At 33.1% G+C, this 17,535-nt stretch overlaps 1 protein-coding gene across 2 annotated transcripts in view; it reads right to left on the bottom strand.

The window, feature by feature from the left end:
• The window catches only part of LOC128859252 (carboxypeptidase D), a 60,148-nt gene that overhangs the window by 29,259 nt on the left and 13,354 nt on the right, over nt 1-17,535 (bottom strand). The window contains exon 1 of one of the 2 annotated variants that reach the window (XM_054096104.1): nt 12,833-14,393. The exons of the other annotated variant lie outside the window; for it this stretch is intronic. Coding sequence (XP_053952079.1) covers nt 12,833-13,315 — 483 coding nt within the window. The 5' untranslated portion in view covers nt 13,316-14,393. Of the gene's footprint in view, nt 1-12,832; nt 14,394-17,535 lie in introns of those variants that run through there. 2 annotated transcript variants of the gene reach the window in all.

Raw genomic sequence — 17,535 nt, 5'->3', positions numbered from 1 at the left:
GCACTTGAAAGTATGCCCGAAGCTTTGCTTATATTTCAGTTTTTTCTTCAGACCATAAAATATTGTTTTGCCAAACATACTTATGTATGTATGTATATGCATTTTGCAGCACTGTTCTAATTTTGTATGCAGCTCGTTTTACATATTTAAAAAGCTTAACGCTTCCGTAATTTTGTGTTAAAATTTTAAGCAAATCAGAGCAAAATTGAGGGAGTTATAGAGCTTGTTAAGGAATGATTTCATTCACAAATAATAAATAAAAATAGTTAAGTAAATTCTAAGTATAATCATGCAGGGCTGAACAAATCCAAACATACATACGTATTTTAAGAATAACAAAAGATAAACATGTTTTTCCTAAACAGCAAACAAAGAAACTGATATTGTATACAAGTCGTATACCTAAAACAGTAAGATGAGGTGTAAGTATATATACAACCGTCAAATATGTTGGCAGCCAGTCCAGTATTAACATAGTGTTAAATTAAATTCATAAAAATAAATTTTTATATATTTTCCAAAGACATGCAAGTCTTTAACTATCTTCCAAGTCTTTAACTAGCTTCGACTGAAAGAAAGTGAGGAACATTTTTTTAAACGTGGCGGTTTTTCAGTTTAGAATTTCCAGAAATTATCTAGAAGATATTCCACGCATTTTCGTTTTTCACTTGATTTAGGAGGACTGTCACCTAGCATCCACAACAATTTATAGGAAATGCATTATGTATTACAATTTTCTTCTAAGAACACATTCGCTTTGATGAAATTGTGCGAGTTGAATTTTACTCAAAAAAAAAAAAACAATATTTGCATGCTAGCCAAAGTATTTTTCAGCTCACCTTCGTATGTGTTAAAGTGAGTACTTAATTTCAGTTGAATTACAAGCATATACAAAATGTGATAACGGCTTAAAACAACAATGCAAATAATTATTATAAAGTGCCCGTTGCATAAGTAATCGATGCCTATTAGGTACTGCTACAACAACAACAAAGCTCCTTAAGTTATTTTAACTTATCTTGTATATTAAAAGAAAAAGTTACTTGTTATTATAAAATCAAACAAATTCAAGAAATAACAATTGCATTATTAGCAAATAAACACCAAGTTTGGTGCGCAAATCTTTGGAAAGTTTAGATCGAGTTTTACTTCGTCTTCGTCTTCTTCTTGTTTTTTGTTTTTTTGCGAACAAATATGGCTTTTAAGTGATGTTATTTTATGAAAGAAATGTCCTCGATAAATTTTTTCATTTCACTTTAGTTCATTTTTTAGTTAATTTATTTATTTATTAGAGAATTAATTATACTTATATTACATTACGAAAACCACCACTAGCTATTTTTGTTTTGTATTGTTTCTCTTTATATTTTTTTTTACTTCATTTCACAATTCATTTGTTTTTTGTTTTGAGATTTTTTTAATTTAAATTTATTTTTGTCGTATTTTTTTAAATTTTGCTCCTCTCTTATTTGTTTTTTTTAATAATTTTCATTTTATTTTTATAATATCCTGTTTGTTATATTTCATTTTATTTCTATAATATTTTTTGTTTATATTTTATTTAATACTTCTAATTTTATTTTAGTCTCTATTTAATTAAATTTTATTAACTTACTTTTATATGCCATACTTTTTACATTCATTTTTTAATCTATTATTTAATTTGAAGTTTTAATGGGGATAATATTTGAATTAAATAGTTTAACTCAAGTACAGTTCTTTATTTTTACGTTTCACCTACTTACTCTTGATTGTTGGGGGGAATAACCCACCTCACAAGAGTTTGACTGTTTATTAAACTAATCGAAACCAAATCTAAAATATCAAAAAAATAATAAAACCACTTAGACGTAACGCCAATGAACAAAACAAATACATACGTGACGCATAATAAACATATCAACAATGACAATTCATACACACGTGAGTGCATAAATACATTAGATCGTAAGTTGGTAATGTGTGCAGATGTGTGCTGTGCAAATTGAAAAGGTGCAAAATCTACTTAAGCACTTTGCATGAGGAACTAAAAGATATTAAAACGAAGTTTATTTAATGTTTTTTGTACAAGCATACAAATACTCCTGTGAAAAAACTGCAAGTAAATAAAAACTTAAAGCAAACACTCACACACTAGCGTACAATCGGATGTGAATAAGTACATACATTCAAATATGTTGACAGGTTATCGCTGGCGTATGAGCAACCTTAGAGTGTACAAGTGCGTAATATGGTATCTGCACAGTGTGTGTTTGAGTGACAGCCACATGAAAAGATTCATTGAATTTTGGACACTGTTGACAATACTAATGAAGTCACAATAAATTTGTTTCAGAATTTTAATTTAATAAAAATAAAAATATAGGCTTGCTTGTTTAATAAATACAATAAAAAGAGCAAAGCTAACCAGTGGCGGAGAGGAAGTAGCAAATGTTAAATATAGAAATAAAAAAAATCGAATCTATTATAGTCAAGCAGAGATGCGGAGTGTTTGCATGCCTTCGGTGATTCCCAGGCTGATTAAATGTCAGAATTCGTTCAACTTGCCCATTTTTTATTAGTAAAACGGGAGCTTGGCCAGCAGCGATTTACATTCAACATTGTTGCTTAGTCATAAGTCCTGAGTGTATATATTTAGGAGTTGTAAATATTAGTGGCAACACTACGGATAAATTTGGTTCAGGAGATACCACGTCTTAGTCTTTTATTTCGATCTAACATATTGATAGGGGAAATTTCATGTCTGTCGCTGTATTTAAATTACCGCTCCAACGTGATGCTGATCAATTTCATTTCCCTATCTAATACTAATTCTATTACAAATGGCAGAAAGTTAGCAAACATTTTCATATCGTCATTGTAAATGGTTTTATAGCTATTTCCATTCTGTTTGGCTGTTATATATTAGCATTATGTCAAGCGAATTAGATATCAAATCAAGTCAGCTGGCTTGCATGACATTTTGCAGCCTGCTCAATGTAGTCAAGAAACCACAGTGAGCCAAATGCGTGTTATCTATCGATTGAGTTGAATTAACTGGAGGGGTTGCTGGAGCTGAAATCTATTTTATATGCATATTTATGTATTTACTTGGTACATAGTAAGCATAAATAGTCGTATGTATGGAATGCTGTTTTTATAACAACAACAACCACCACACGAAGTACTGAAATAAAAGAACAAATATTAATGAACGCAAAACAGTAAACACGATGTGCGACAAGAAGACAACAAAAACAACCTATGTGTAAGAATAAAAACAATAACAATAATAACAACAAGATGCATTGTCAAAGTTGTCTTTGAAGACCGGTAGAGGTACGAAGGCGAATCGTTAAATTTAATCGTTTTATATGTATATATGTAATTCAAAGTACAAACGTCATTTGACAACCAACACTGCACTGCTGGCGTTGCTGTCGACTGGGCTTAATATTGCATTAAAGAAGTAACAGCAACAACAAAATGAAACTGCTTGCTATGTAGATATTTTTTTTTTTTTTGTTTTTTTTTCGAAATGAATTTAGAGCAGCAATAATTATTAGAATAAAAATGAGAAGAAAATGGTACTGAATTAATAGCACAAATAGTTGCATTATAAATGTGCCAACCTTCATGAATACAAAGATGAAGAAAAAACGTATAAAAAAATAATTTGCTATGAACGACGATTTCGTTGAAAAATTGGCAGCACGCAAATTGCTTCTTTATTTGTAGTTTAAAGAGTTGAAGTCTTATTTTTCTATTCGCTATGTTTTTTTTTCAACGTGAGAAAGAGGCACTGAGATAGCGACAAATGTATAATATTAGTACATAATAAAATGCATTTAATTACATACTGTAGCGAAATATTATATAATATTATATATTATAAAAAAAATAGTACTATACTTATATGTATGTTAAAACATAAATGGTGTTAAATTAAAAAAGATAGAATACTAGAATAGAAACTAATTATTAATTTTTTCCCGGAATTTGTTTAAACTGTTTCCTTTAGAAACTAATTTTTAAAATAATTTCTTGATTTTTTTAACTTCTTTGCAATGCATTTTAATTTTTATTTTGTAGAATTTTTTTAACTACTGTATTTATTCTTTGCTTTACAAATTCAACTAGTACACCCTAATAGCGGTGGTCATTCATAGTTGCTTCCATTTTAAGTGTTCCTAAAAAATAAGCTAGTCATTTAAGAAACTAAACAGTTCTATTGTATTTTGAATTTTACTTAAAAAAATAACCTGTTACTTTTTTTTAACAAATTTACATTTTTTATTCATTGTAGAATTTATTTAATTTCTTTTTTTTTTTTTTTTGAAAATTCATTAGTCGGGCTAATCACCCATGAGAGAATTAAAAGCAATTAATTTATTTAATAATATTTTATAAATCAGATACTTTTATTTAAAATTATTTTTATTTTGTATTGTACTTCTATTTTGAAATTAATGAAAAAATAATAAAATAATTATTATTTTTATTAAAAAAATTTATTGAAATAAATAAATAATTTTGTTTATAATTTTTTTATTTATTTTAAATAAAAATAATAAATAAATAAATAAATAAAAAATTAAATAAAAAATATAAATAAAAAAATTAAAAAAAATGTATTTATTTATTTCAATAAACTTAAATTTTTTACTGCATTAAACATTTTTTTAATTGATATTTTGTTTTGGAAATGTGATTCCACCGCCTTAATTCGTAATAAACTAATTGCAATTTGTTTTTATTTTAAAATATTTGTTTATGAATCTAATCACTAATCAGTCCCAGGGTATTTAAAAACGAAAGCCTTGTTCATATTTTTTATGTGTTTTAGATTTAAATATTTAAAGCAATATTTTTTTAAGGTTTATGGTTTTTTTCGATTTTTTACTACTATTTAGCTGGTGCTATTTCTACTCTTTTTGGAACTTCTGCGCTAATCTTTCATGAGCTTATTCAAAATAATACTGATTCTTATTTAAAATAAAATATTTCCACGTCTTTAAAAATTTGTAATTTTTATTTTTAAGCAAATTAATTTACAATTGCAATTCCTATCAAACTAAAAATAAGACACGCCCACGCCATGCGCTGTTAAACAGCAGTTAGGATTGACTGAAGACGGCTGAAAATCGAAATTATATAAAAGAATGGGGGCAGTAATAGACATACACACATAAATATGTATTTATGTAGATGTGAATAGTTTGGAGTTTTATTATTATTATTATTTTCCATCACACGCATCAACGTCATAATGTCACAAAGCAAAAACAAAAAAATAATAATAATTGGTTTCATCTATGATGAAAAATATTATATGTAATTAACATTGACAACAACTTCAAATGATAAACGATACGAGCGAGTAACAACCTGCGGCGGGGAATGTGCAGAAATGCAAGTAGTGTCAGCAGGGCAAAAATAAGTTAACAGGAAATTTGTTCAACTGTTTACCATCAATGTCCACACACATATCGAAGCGTTTGCATACATCGGCTTTATGGCGGCTTTTTCTGTGCGCTCGCTACTAACTCCCCACTCATTCAACTCACTCAGCAACAAATACACAACCTCCAAATAACAACGATTAAACCACACACTACACACACTTCTAATATATTTCTATTTATTTAACTTGTTTGTTTTTGAAGCAGAAATACATTTTCTATTTTCCTTTCAAATGAAAATACCAGCAGCGCCAGCTCGTCACACAACAGCGCTTACGTTGAGTGATAGTATTCGTATATTTGTTTTATTACCGTTGCTATGCATTAATGCCAAACGTAGTGTCGCTGCTACGAAATACATACGAATATTTAGGCCATTTTGAGTTGTTAGAATTTTGGTGTCGCAGCAGCTGTCGCAAAATCAACAAAAATTTAGCTGAAGACTCCAATGTTTGCCTATTATTGATTTTTCGCAAAAAAAAAAAATTGCTCCCTACCAATACAATTTAACGGTATACTATGAGTGTAAATTATGTATCATATCTCATGGACACGTATGCAGAGCAAAGTAAGCAGGGAGTATAAAGCTGGGAGAATGTACTCGCACATCAGTAATGGCAGACAATTGGTGGTGGTATAGAGAAAAAAATTTAATAATCTGTCTAGGCTATTCGCAAACAGGTGTTAGCATTTTGTTAGGACTTGAATTGGGGGTGGGGGTGGCTTCCTCGAAGTTAAAAAGTCTTTGTATGCAGATTAGATTGGACTTCGGGGAAAACACAAAGCTAACAAAGCATCTAGACTTTGTGGTATTAAGGTCTGTTGAATCGTTCCGGCAATGACATTCCCTGTAGAATTCAAAGTTTATCAATGAGATTTTTTAAACAAAACGAGTAACTGGTGATACTTAGTAACTAGATAATGTCTCCTAGACAATAGAGACGCACTTGTGTAAGTCTATAACAATAGCGTAAATAGATATATTCGGTTATTTATTTTTCCTACCTTCTTCACCTAACAGACACCGTGGTAATGCGAATATTATTCCTGAACGATCCTTGATTTTTTGGTAGAAAATATGGGTTATGAAAAACGTTGATTTTCCGTTTTATGGGCTGTAGTTCCCGAAAGTTGATACGTTAAAGGTTTTAGGTACATGAGAGACCTCTTATTTATTCCTGAAATTGGTCTAAATTTTTATGTATTTATGACACTTTGAGTTTCTGACGAAAACTCGACGCGCGAAAGTTAATTTTAGGTAACTTGCTCTAAACACAAAGGCTTGGTGGGCACTAATTGCCTTGTTACTGCGTGGGAGAATTGTAAGTTAATAATAACCACAATAAGAGGGATCTCCGGCTGGATATAAGTTTATGGACTACCATGCAGCCAAGCGCTTTTAGAACTTAAAAAAGAGGTTTGGTTAGTAGGTGAGAGTAGTCTTACAAGCGCAAAAACATATATTTTAAATATGTCATAAGCCGGATGAGAATTAAAAAAGGGTACTAGGCGAATCAAATAAGAAATGCGACTTATATAAAAAGAAGCAGTGAGCTGCTGGAACAACAACAACATCTGCATTAGCTCTAACGAAGTGGTTCCAGTTCCCACGAGAGTTGGTTCTACTTTACCGGAAGAATCCGCCCAAGGATTTTCACTACAGCTCTATTTTCAGAAAATGTATGGCGAATGTTTTATGCAACAAATGGTTCTATATTAGTTCGTCTAACTATCTCCAGGCTATACTTTAAGTATGATGATGGTTTTTGTCATTATATGTATCTCTCTAACCGCCATTCTATCATCAGCACAGGAGGGCATTGAAATGATCCAGATGATGAATACCGGCATGTAGAAGATATGCTATTCCCTGACAATCACTTTTTCTTTGGTAGCGGAGTGAATATGAGCTTGAAAAGTAAAAAAAAACTCTTCAGTTTCTATTTTTTTTTTTTTCAAAAGGACGATGGTCTTCTTCTTCTTTTTCAGACGATGGTCTGATGGTTTCAGAGTCAACTCCAGCTGCTTATTTCAATTAATTCAAATGATACGCTATAGTATATAAATATAAGTAACTGATTGTACAGCAACAACTGATTGTAATGCAGCTCAGCTGCTTGAATTATGCATGACTGTCACCTCGAACTTGCTTACATGTTAAATCTTTCACAAGAAAAATTAAGATACGCCAATAAGTAACAGTAATAATAATAAAACCCAACCGATATGAGATGCGTAGTCTGCGCGGCGTACTTGGATTTCACACCGAGTCATAAAAGACAAGAGTTAAATATAAACGATCTCGCAAAACAAGTGGAGCAGTAACACTTGAATTCAATCAATTAGCGCGCCGTAGATTGATCGTTAAAAGGTAAAGTAAATAGATGCTGAAGCTTCACTGAAGAGCTCTAGATCCAAAAATAATTTAGAAAGCTGCGCATGTATTTAAAATAATCCTAAAATGAAAATTGTTCATTTCTTCTTTAAATATTTCGCTACAGAAGAATGATATAGGTATTTGCAGAGTAAACTTTTTCGTTAGGCGTTTAATATACCAGCAATATTTATTAGATTCGGTAAAAGGTTCTCAACGTCTTTTCGCTTAATTTTGATGATGAAACTCAAATAGTTATAATTATTTCTATGCAAGTTTTTCTACACAATTTTTCTAATCTTCAATTCCAGGACAACGGAATAAGTGTTAACATGCCGATCCGATTTGAGGGCCGGCATCGATTGGCCTAGCAGAACGGAATTGTTAGAATCACCGCTTTGCTGTTGCATGCAATACTGTATTGGGTCCATAAATAGCAAACATTTCTTTGGCCGCCGGCTCCGACTTTTCACCATGTAACGAAATGTTCCTTTTCCTACCTTATTTTGGAAGGCTGTAATACACAACTGACTCCACCAATCACAAAACCATCAATGAACCTTTTTGGAAAAGTAATCGCCATATAGTATGTGCCGATGCAATGTGGGGTGTGTTGATATTTGCGAAAAAAAATTGGACGTGAACAGGTAAATTTTTGAAATTTTAAAAATCTTAATCTGTCAAGATTTGGCTGAGTTATTCATTTTTCTTAATCCTATCTTCCGATGGAAACACAATAGCAATTTGTTTTTGTATCGAGAGTGAAGTACCCTAATGTACGTATATCAGGTATAATTTTCGAAGCATGATGAAGTGAAAAATTTATTATATATGTATGCAATATACTGCTCAAACCACCTGTAAGGTGTCTGGTGACATGAAAAAAACATGCTCTGGAGACACTAATGCATACAAAGAATAGAAAAATATCCCACAAGAATATGTCTAGTATGAAGAACACAAGAGATAAGAAGCAAAACACGATATGTATGCAAATTCTGTGAAGTACCCTTACACAAGAGACGCACCATCGTACTAAAAAACAATACTAATACTTCTTATGCACAACTTCTGAAAATCTCAATAAAATATGCATAAAAGCTGCAAAAACAATTATCGCAGATTTAAATAACACAGAAATATCTTCACACTGCTAAAATGCTTCGATTTATATGAAAATATTCCGATGCGAAATGCGTCGTGGAGGAGCCCCTCAAGCGTAATGGGCCTGTACAGTGCGGAAATTGCCAAGAATTTGGCCATACAAAGAATTACTGTACACTACCTGTAGTGTGTGTTGCATGTGGTAATCAGCATGGTTCTAACGAATGCACTGCAGCTAAAGAAGGCCTAAGTAGAAAATGCGGAAACTGCGGTGGTGATCACACTGCAAACTATCGAGGGTGCCCCGTTTATAAAGACTTGTTGAAAAGGTTAAACGAGAGAAAGCAGCAAGCGAGAGGAGAAATTGTTGAATTTAGAAACACAGAAGTAGCAACATCTACCAGACCTACAAGCGTTACAGTTTCTGGTATCGGAGGAAAAATTCAGCAACAAAATCAAGAAATTCCACTCCAGTCAGGAGCCATCTCATATGCCAATATTGTAAAATCAGGTACCCAACAAGCTAGTGCTCCCCAGAATTTTGGAGGTTTGGAGGGTATAATGTATACACTCACCCAAAATATGAACGCTTTTAACCAGAATATTACCAGCATTATGTCTTCCATGCAAAATACTCTTCAAGAGCTTGTGAGAACGCAGAACCAAATGCTTCAAATACTATTGGCAAAGAAATGAGTTATTTAAAAATGGCTTTTTGGAACGCAAATGGTTTAAACCAAAATAAAATAGAAGTTTGCCATTTTTTACAAAAAAATGGTATTGACATAATGTTGATATCTGAGACTCATCTCACAAATAGATATAATTTTAATATTCCTGGATATATGTTCCATTTTACAAATCACCCCGATGGTAAAGCACATGGCGGTACAGGCATCCTAATAAAGAATAGAATACGACACTACGTTTTAGATGCATTTGCAAAAGACTATCTGCAGGCAATATCCATTCACCTTGAGGTCGGATATGGTGATTTAACAATTAGCTCAGTTTATTGTCCACCAAGATTTGCTGTTACAAAAGAGCAGTTTGAGGAATATTTTAGCAGATTGGGGAAACGTTTTCTAGCTTGTGGAGACTATAATGCAAAACACACGTATTGGGGCTCTCGATTAGTGAATCCCAAAGGTAGGCAGTTATATAAGACTTTAATTGATCGAAAAAACGAATTGGATGTCATATCTCCCGGACATCCCACCTATTGGCCCTCTGATCCTAAAAAAGTTCCTGACCTCATAGATTTTGCTATATCGAGAAATATAAATCGAAACTCAGTCACTACAGAAACGTCGTATGATTTATCATCAGATCATTCCCCAGTAATATTAACCTATTACGCTAATATACCTGGCTCTGCAATTGACTCTAAATATAAAACAAACTGGTTGAAGTACAAAAAATTTATTAGCAGCCACATTAACACAAATCCTGTAGTTCATAGCGAGGCTGAAATTGAAAAATCTGTTGATGACTTCACGTTTGTGATGACATCAGCTTTAGATCACTCTAAATACCAATTAAGTCCAAAATTTGCCACAAATGTTTCCAACTCTGAAATTGAAGGACTACTACTGGAAAAAAGAAGGTTAAGAAGAGAATGGCAACAAAACAGATCCCCTGGTGCTAAGCAAAGGCTGTCTGCTGCAAATAGAAAACTGCGATGTGCACTTCACTTGGACGAAGATCGTAAAAACAAAAACTATATTGAGAGCTTATCCAATACAAAGCACACAAATTTTTCTATATGGAAAGCAGCTAAGACCATTAAGACGCCAGTAGAAGTACAAAGCCCCCTAAGAAAATCTGACGGTACATGGGCTCGTAGCGCTGAAGATAAAGCGTCGATATTCGCCGATCATCTGAGTAATGTTTTCCAACCAAATTCTTCTGCAAATGAACAAATACTAGAAGAAAGTAGTGGCAACGCATCGTTAAACTCAGAACCAATCAACATAGCTCCTGAAGATATTCAGGCAGTTATTAACAAAAATCTTAAGGTGAAAAAGGCGCCAGGTTATGACGCAATAACACCATTAATGATAAAAAATATACCACAAGTCGCTATAATTGTGCTGTCTGTAATATTTAATGCAATCATCGAGGTAGGCATTTTTCCAAAGAGCTGGAAAACGTCTTTAATAATAATGATTCCTAAGCCGGGCAAAGACTTAAATGTGCCATCGTCCTATCGACCAATCAGTTTGTTGCCGTGTTTGTCAAAATTATTTGAAAAAGTTTTGAGAAACAAAATGATGCCGATTTTAAACGAACGTAATATAATCCCTCCACATCAGTTTGGTTTTCGAGAACAACATGGGACAATCGAGCAAGTAAATCGGTTAACTGCGGAAATAAGAAAATGTTTTGAACTTAAAAAATACTGTTCAGCAATTTTTATAGATGTGGCACAGGCATTTGACAAAGTTTGGCATGAGGGTCTCATACATAAAATAAAACGCTGTTTGCCACCTATTACACACAAAGTTCTGGAGTCGTACTTAACAAACAGACAATTCAGAGTAAAATGCAACGATTATGTGTCTCATGAATATGAAATTGAAGCTGGTGTCCCTCAAGGCAGTGTACTAGGCCCAATTTTGTATTTAATTTATACTTCTGATCTGCCCGAGTGCGATAGTTTGACTATATCTACATTCGCTGACGACACCGCTGTGCTTAGTTCTCAAAATGATCCGTCTCTGGCATCTGGAGAGCTAAATAAATATCTCAGACTTTTAGAAAAGTGGCTGAAAAAATGGAGAATAAAAGTGAACGAAATAAAAAGTAAACATGTCACATTTTCGCTTAGAAGAGGAGACTGTCCCTCGGTTACCCTTAACAACGTATGCATACCACAGTCTGATCACGTCACATACCTTGGCGTTCACCTAGATAGGCGTTTAACATGGAGACGCCACATCGAGGCAAAGCGGCTTAATATGAGAATCAAAGCTTCAAACCTTCACTGGCTAATTAATGAGCAATCAAGATTGAGCCTTGACTGTAAAGTCCTCTTGTACAAGGCAATTTTGAAACCAATTTGGACTTATGGAATCCAATTGTGGGGAACGGCCAGCAGTTCCAGTATCGATCTTATACAGAGAGCACAGTCGAAAATTTTAAGAACCATAACTGGAGCGCCGTGGTATATAAGAAACGACAACATCCATAGGGACCTAGATGTACCGATGGTGAAGGAAGTATTCAAAAAAGTTCGTGAAAACTATCAGTTGAAATTGCAAGATCACCCGAACCCGTTCGCACGTCAACTCCTGAGTACGCAACATACGACCAGGCTTCGAAGAAATGACCTACCACCCCGATGAGTAGAGGGCCATTTGATAATTATTTATTGTAGAAAATGAGATAAAATAAAATTTTTCTTTTTAGTTCTAAGATTTGAATACTTATTGTGAGGCCTTTGAAAAGGCAGATTCAATAAACAAATAAAACGTTAAAAAAAAAAAAAAAAAAAATGCGTTAAACTTTGAAAGTATGCAAGTGATGAGTTTTGAAGTTAAATTAAATTGCATGACTTGGCTTCGAAGTGCTGATAAAAATAAATATTCGTCACGTTTTAAATTAAAAAGAAAAAGAAACTATAATAAAAAATTAAAATCGCTTTAAATAAAAACTTTACAGTCCATGCACACCGACACCATTGACGAAATAAATTAGCTGTTATTGCTTGCGCATGCAACGCTACATTTAAAGTACTTATTTTCACAGTCAACTTTAAAAATTTCGCATTTTTTCACACTCCGCACAACTCTTCCACTAGAAATCCTTAATTTAGCAGTTTGTTTATATAATATTTACTAGCAATTTAATTTTGAATAAACTTAACTGCTCTCTCTCTTTACTACGTTACAACACTCTTCCACTTATTCACCTGCGAACGCTCAAAGCCATCTGGATTCATCGTCGGCATCAGATAAATATCCGTTGTGTTGACCAAGTTGGCCACTTCCAAACTGGTCTCATAGTTATACAGCAAATACTGCGCCAAATAGATGAGCAACTGGCGGCTAATTGTCTCGTCACCATGCATATTGCCAATGTACTTGACCATGGGCGTGAGTGGAGTGCGTGGTTGTTGCACATTCTTGCCAATCTGCAGCACAATCAAATTGCGTCCCTCCAAAGAACGTCCAATAGTCTCAACACGCGCATTCTCCGGGAATGTCTTGGCGAAGCGTGCAAACATATCTTCGATTTCACCCTGAGATTGATAGTAGGACGATTGCAGGAAGGATTCGTCCTCTTTGATTATGAAAGCCTGCGTGAAGGTGCCGAACAGCAGCACCATCAGCGTGAACGCCAACAACAACAGTTGTGACTGCCACCGTTGCAGATTGCTGAAACGTGTGAACATCTTGACGTGGAATTCGCAATTGACAAGTGACAAGTGGCGTTGGTTGGGATAGCTCGATGCGCAAAATTACTATTCTAAAATCGTATACTATTTTTGTTGCTGATTAGGCAGCTTCGGCTGTCGCTACAAGGCGCGAGGTAGCACTGCTACGGCTTTTGACCAAGATGCGCCTTTCTGATTGCGGGTCGATGTTGGTCGTTGGTATTCGGTTGTGGTTATACACTGCAAACGGGAGCGCGTAGGCGGCTGCTTGTATGAGTGTGTGACGTGTGGGCGGCTGTGTGCGTATTTATTATATATGCAAAGTGGGTGGTGATATGAGGCAGTCACTTTTCGGTTCGTTTTCGGTATGTCTATTTGTGGACGCGACCTCTGAGCCTTTGGAAATGCGTGCAATTTTTAATTCTTGCTTTGATGCCTCGCCGCGGCTTTCTTTATTTTTGTTTTTATTTTTATTTATTCATTTTTTTATTGGAATGTATTTTCCCCAAATCTCACATTTCTTTGTCTGCTGCTACTCTTCTAGGTATAATAAAAAACGGAATGTCCACCGTTTTCACGCCAAGCTGTCGAAATTTCAAGCACCACTTTGCTGCTCTTGCCTTTTCTACACAGGCGACGGTTTTCTCCGCGCTGCCTTTCAATCGCTTACAATTAACCGTTTATTATCACCAAAGTGTGAATAAATTTGCGAAATTTTGCTTATTTACTGATTTCAGTCGAAAGCGTACACTAAGCAAATAGATTAACACGAAAATGTTGTAATTGAAGTGTTTTTGATTGCCTGTCTATCGATGCAAGACCCACTGTAGAAATACAATTTTCGAGGTTTTTGATTTTTCTTTTCACACTAAACAACTCATTGTTTTTCCTAACGTTTTAAATTTAACTTTATTGCCTTTTGTTTTCGTTTTTCTTATGCTTTTTTAGTCTGCAACACCACAGCCAACAGTTGGTAGAGTGGGTGGCGAGAAACAAAATTTCTAGCTACAACAAGCGTCTATTCCTTCCTAAGTCACTGCATTGCTTGACGCTCGACGCTCGTTTTGCACAAACTGAATAAAATCCAATGACTCGCTGCTGATTTATGTCGTAAATTGTGTGAATCGCTTGTCGGCGTCATCGTTTCGACGCAGCGGCAAAAGTCAACACACCAAAAACGCTTCGCCGAACGACAGCGAGAGTGACTATGCGCGCTCTTTGTGGGAAATTTGCGCCCCCAAAGACTTGTGCTTTTACTCGTATATACATATATACATATGAGCATACGTACGTCGTTCGCTATGGGTTTAGAGCGCCGAAACCTTTGAGCGCTACAAAAATAGCCATTCATACAAAAATTAAAAAAAAAAAAAACATTAGGTTCCATTCAGCTAGTTGTTCACTTTTTGGTTAATGACGTCACGAGTGTAGTTTAACGTGCGTGGTGAGCCACTTCAATGCATTTAGTTACTTCTATTTCATCGCTCTTCTGCACTCAGCTTAGCTCTAGCATCTCATGCTATCAAAGTGAGTGGTATGAGTACGTCTCTCACTGTACTCCTGTGCAATTAAACCACTCTCTGTTTACTTTATTAACTCAAGTAAACAATTATGTACCTATAACTGTCATTATCGGTGTTCAACACCCTCGTTTGGTGTTGTGTAGTTGTTTGCTTATCGGGCTAAAACTAGTTTGATTATCAGTAATTTTCGATGTGTAGGTATGTGCCAATTTGGTGTATGTATTCCCAATGTATCCCATGCACTATACATTTTTTAAAGCTGATTAAACAAAAATTGTGTATTATTAAGCCATAAAGTAATAAAGATGTTTTAAATGGAAAAATAGTGTACGCCAAACAATTTCATTTTTTTCGTTCACCTCATTCCCCAGTAGATAATGAAAAATTTTGAATTTAACTAGAGGTTTTTCTAATAGCTTCAAGATATCTCAACTCAAAATTTTGTTGTAACTTTATTTTTAAATTTTTTAGAAGTCGGAGTTTAGAGTTTTTAAGTTTGAGTTTGATCTTAGAGATTCAGTAGTAAAGTGAAATTAAAAAAAAAAAATTGAATTTGAAAATATTGATATTAACGATTTACCGATTTATAATTTCTAATACAAATATAAAAAATGGAAAAAGGGAAAAATTATGAGCAGCATCTCTGTACATACTTTTCTAAATTTTATGGATACAAATTCGAGACTACAGAGCGAGAGTTTAAAGTTAGTTCTATTTATAAAGAAACTAGAAAAAACAAATTTGAGCAAAAAAGTGCGTCGACGACTGGGGCTTTTAAAAGCTACCTTAAAATATATAAATTTAGTAAATTGAATTTGAAATGAACAATCTTATATAATATCTAGATTCACATTTGAAAGCCGAAAACTAAACTAAAGAAATTTTAAAAATTAATCTTGGGCATGAAACGCCTCAAAAGCCACCTCAAAATATTTCAATTTAATAAATTAATTTTGAAATGAAAAATCAAAATTTTTTGGATACACATTTGAATCTTGAAAAGATAGTAAAAAACTTTAAAAACGAAAATTCGAACATAAAAGTTTGGAGCTTTCAAAAGCTACTTTAGGAAATTTAAATTTATTAAAATAAATTGTAAATAAAAAATTTTAGTATCAAAGTTATATCATGAGAAAATATTTTATGCTGGGGTTTGCATTATCAGCTACGATTGGTACCTTGGAAACTAATATTCGGTGTGGTAATAGCGAGTTAAGGATCAACCGATATCCCGCCATTATTCAAAGCCGAATCATTGATTCATTTAGTAACTTTTAATTAAGAAACAAAAACCAACTTTGAAAATGGTTGGAAAATGATAGTTTATGTGTTGTTATGATGAAACTTTGATAAACTAGCTTAAAGCTTTTGAAGTAAGAAAGAGATGCTTTCGCGCATATTAAAAATTAATGAATTTATGGAAATTTAGAAAATGTAATTGAAACGTTTTATATGCGAAAAATATTAAAATGCTCTGGCATATTTTTCAATAAAATTTTAAGTTATTCCCATATTTGTATAAATGGATTTTTTAGATTTTATAAAACTTGTAACAATTAAATCATTCTAAAATTTCAAAAATAAAGTTCTTTTAAGTGAGTCTAACTTTTTCTAAGTGAAACAAAAGAAAGCCTCAATGTAGTAAATTTTATATTTTAAAATTTTCATCATAATACATTTGTGATTTTGAAACATCGACAGATAAGATTTGAAATAGATAGAAAAAAGTCTACAAAAAACTTCCACAGGTGAACATTTTATCAAGCAGAAGTAGCTTGTATGAGTAAAATATGATAATAGCAGTGACCTGATGCATAATTTTGATTATTTATTTATTTTTTAATTAATTTTTTCACCATTTTTTCCAAAAATAGAATGCATAGTTTACGTTCTATATAAGGAATGCTCGACATTTTTGGAGTAAAAAACTGCATACCCAGAATTTCTAGTAAAAATGTAAGATCCAGATGTGAAAACAATGGCTGATGAAAATGGGTACAGTTGCGCAACATGATGCATAGTTTTGACTATTTTTTTATATTTTTTTTACAAAAGTCTAGTTCATAGTTTCAAAGGGGAATACTCAATTTTTTTCATACCTAGAATATTTCATGTCCAGAAATTTAAAAAATAAAAATTAAGAAATAAAACTTTAAAATTTGGTAATATGTCCTACTGATATTAGTTTGACCGTCAGTGTTAGTAGCGCAGCTCACGAAATTTACAAGTTCTTTCGGCGGTTGGATTCAAATTTTTTTATTTTTATTTTTTTTCAAATTGTTTGTATTTTAGGCGAAATTATCGTTTTCTGCTTTAGATAAGCATTTGATAAACAATATTGCAAATACACATAAACCATTTTTAAAACATTTTCAAAAGCGTTAATAGATTTTATCATGGAACTAATTGACTGATGAGGATATTATTTAACTATAAGTGAATACAAGAATTCATACGTGCTGTTCTGACCTTAGCCAGAAGTTTCAGTTGTGTTTTTTTGCACTTGAATACGAATTAAAAATAATACTTTTTTTGTTAGTAATAAGAAATCGCATAGAAAAAGCGGAGCTTAAATTGGAAAAAGCATTACTCGCAAAGAAAAGAGAGACAGAGCGCAGAGAGCTTTGATATGCAGATGGCGCAAAGAAAGCTTATGTGCTCAAGAAATAGTGCAAATGTGAAAAGAGAGAGTGACGAAAAAACAACAAATACATA

Source organism: Anastrepha ludens, chromosome 3, assembly GCF_028408465.1.
Source record: "Anastrepha ludens isolate Willacy chromosome 3, idAnaLude1.1, whole genome shotgun sequence".
Taxonomy (NCBI): domain Eukaryota; kingdom Metazoa; phylum Arthropoda; class Insecta; order Diptera; family Tephritidae; genus Anastrepha; species Anastrepha ludens.
This window is presented reverse-complemented; position numbering and strand designations above follow the sequence as displayed.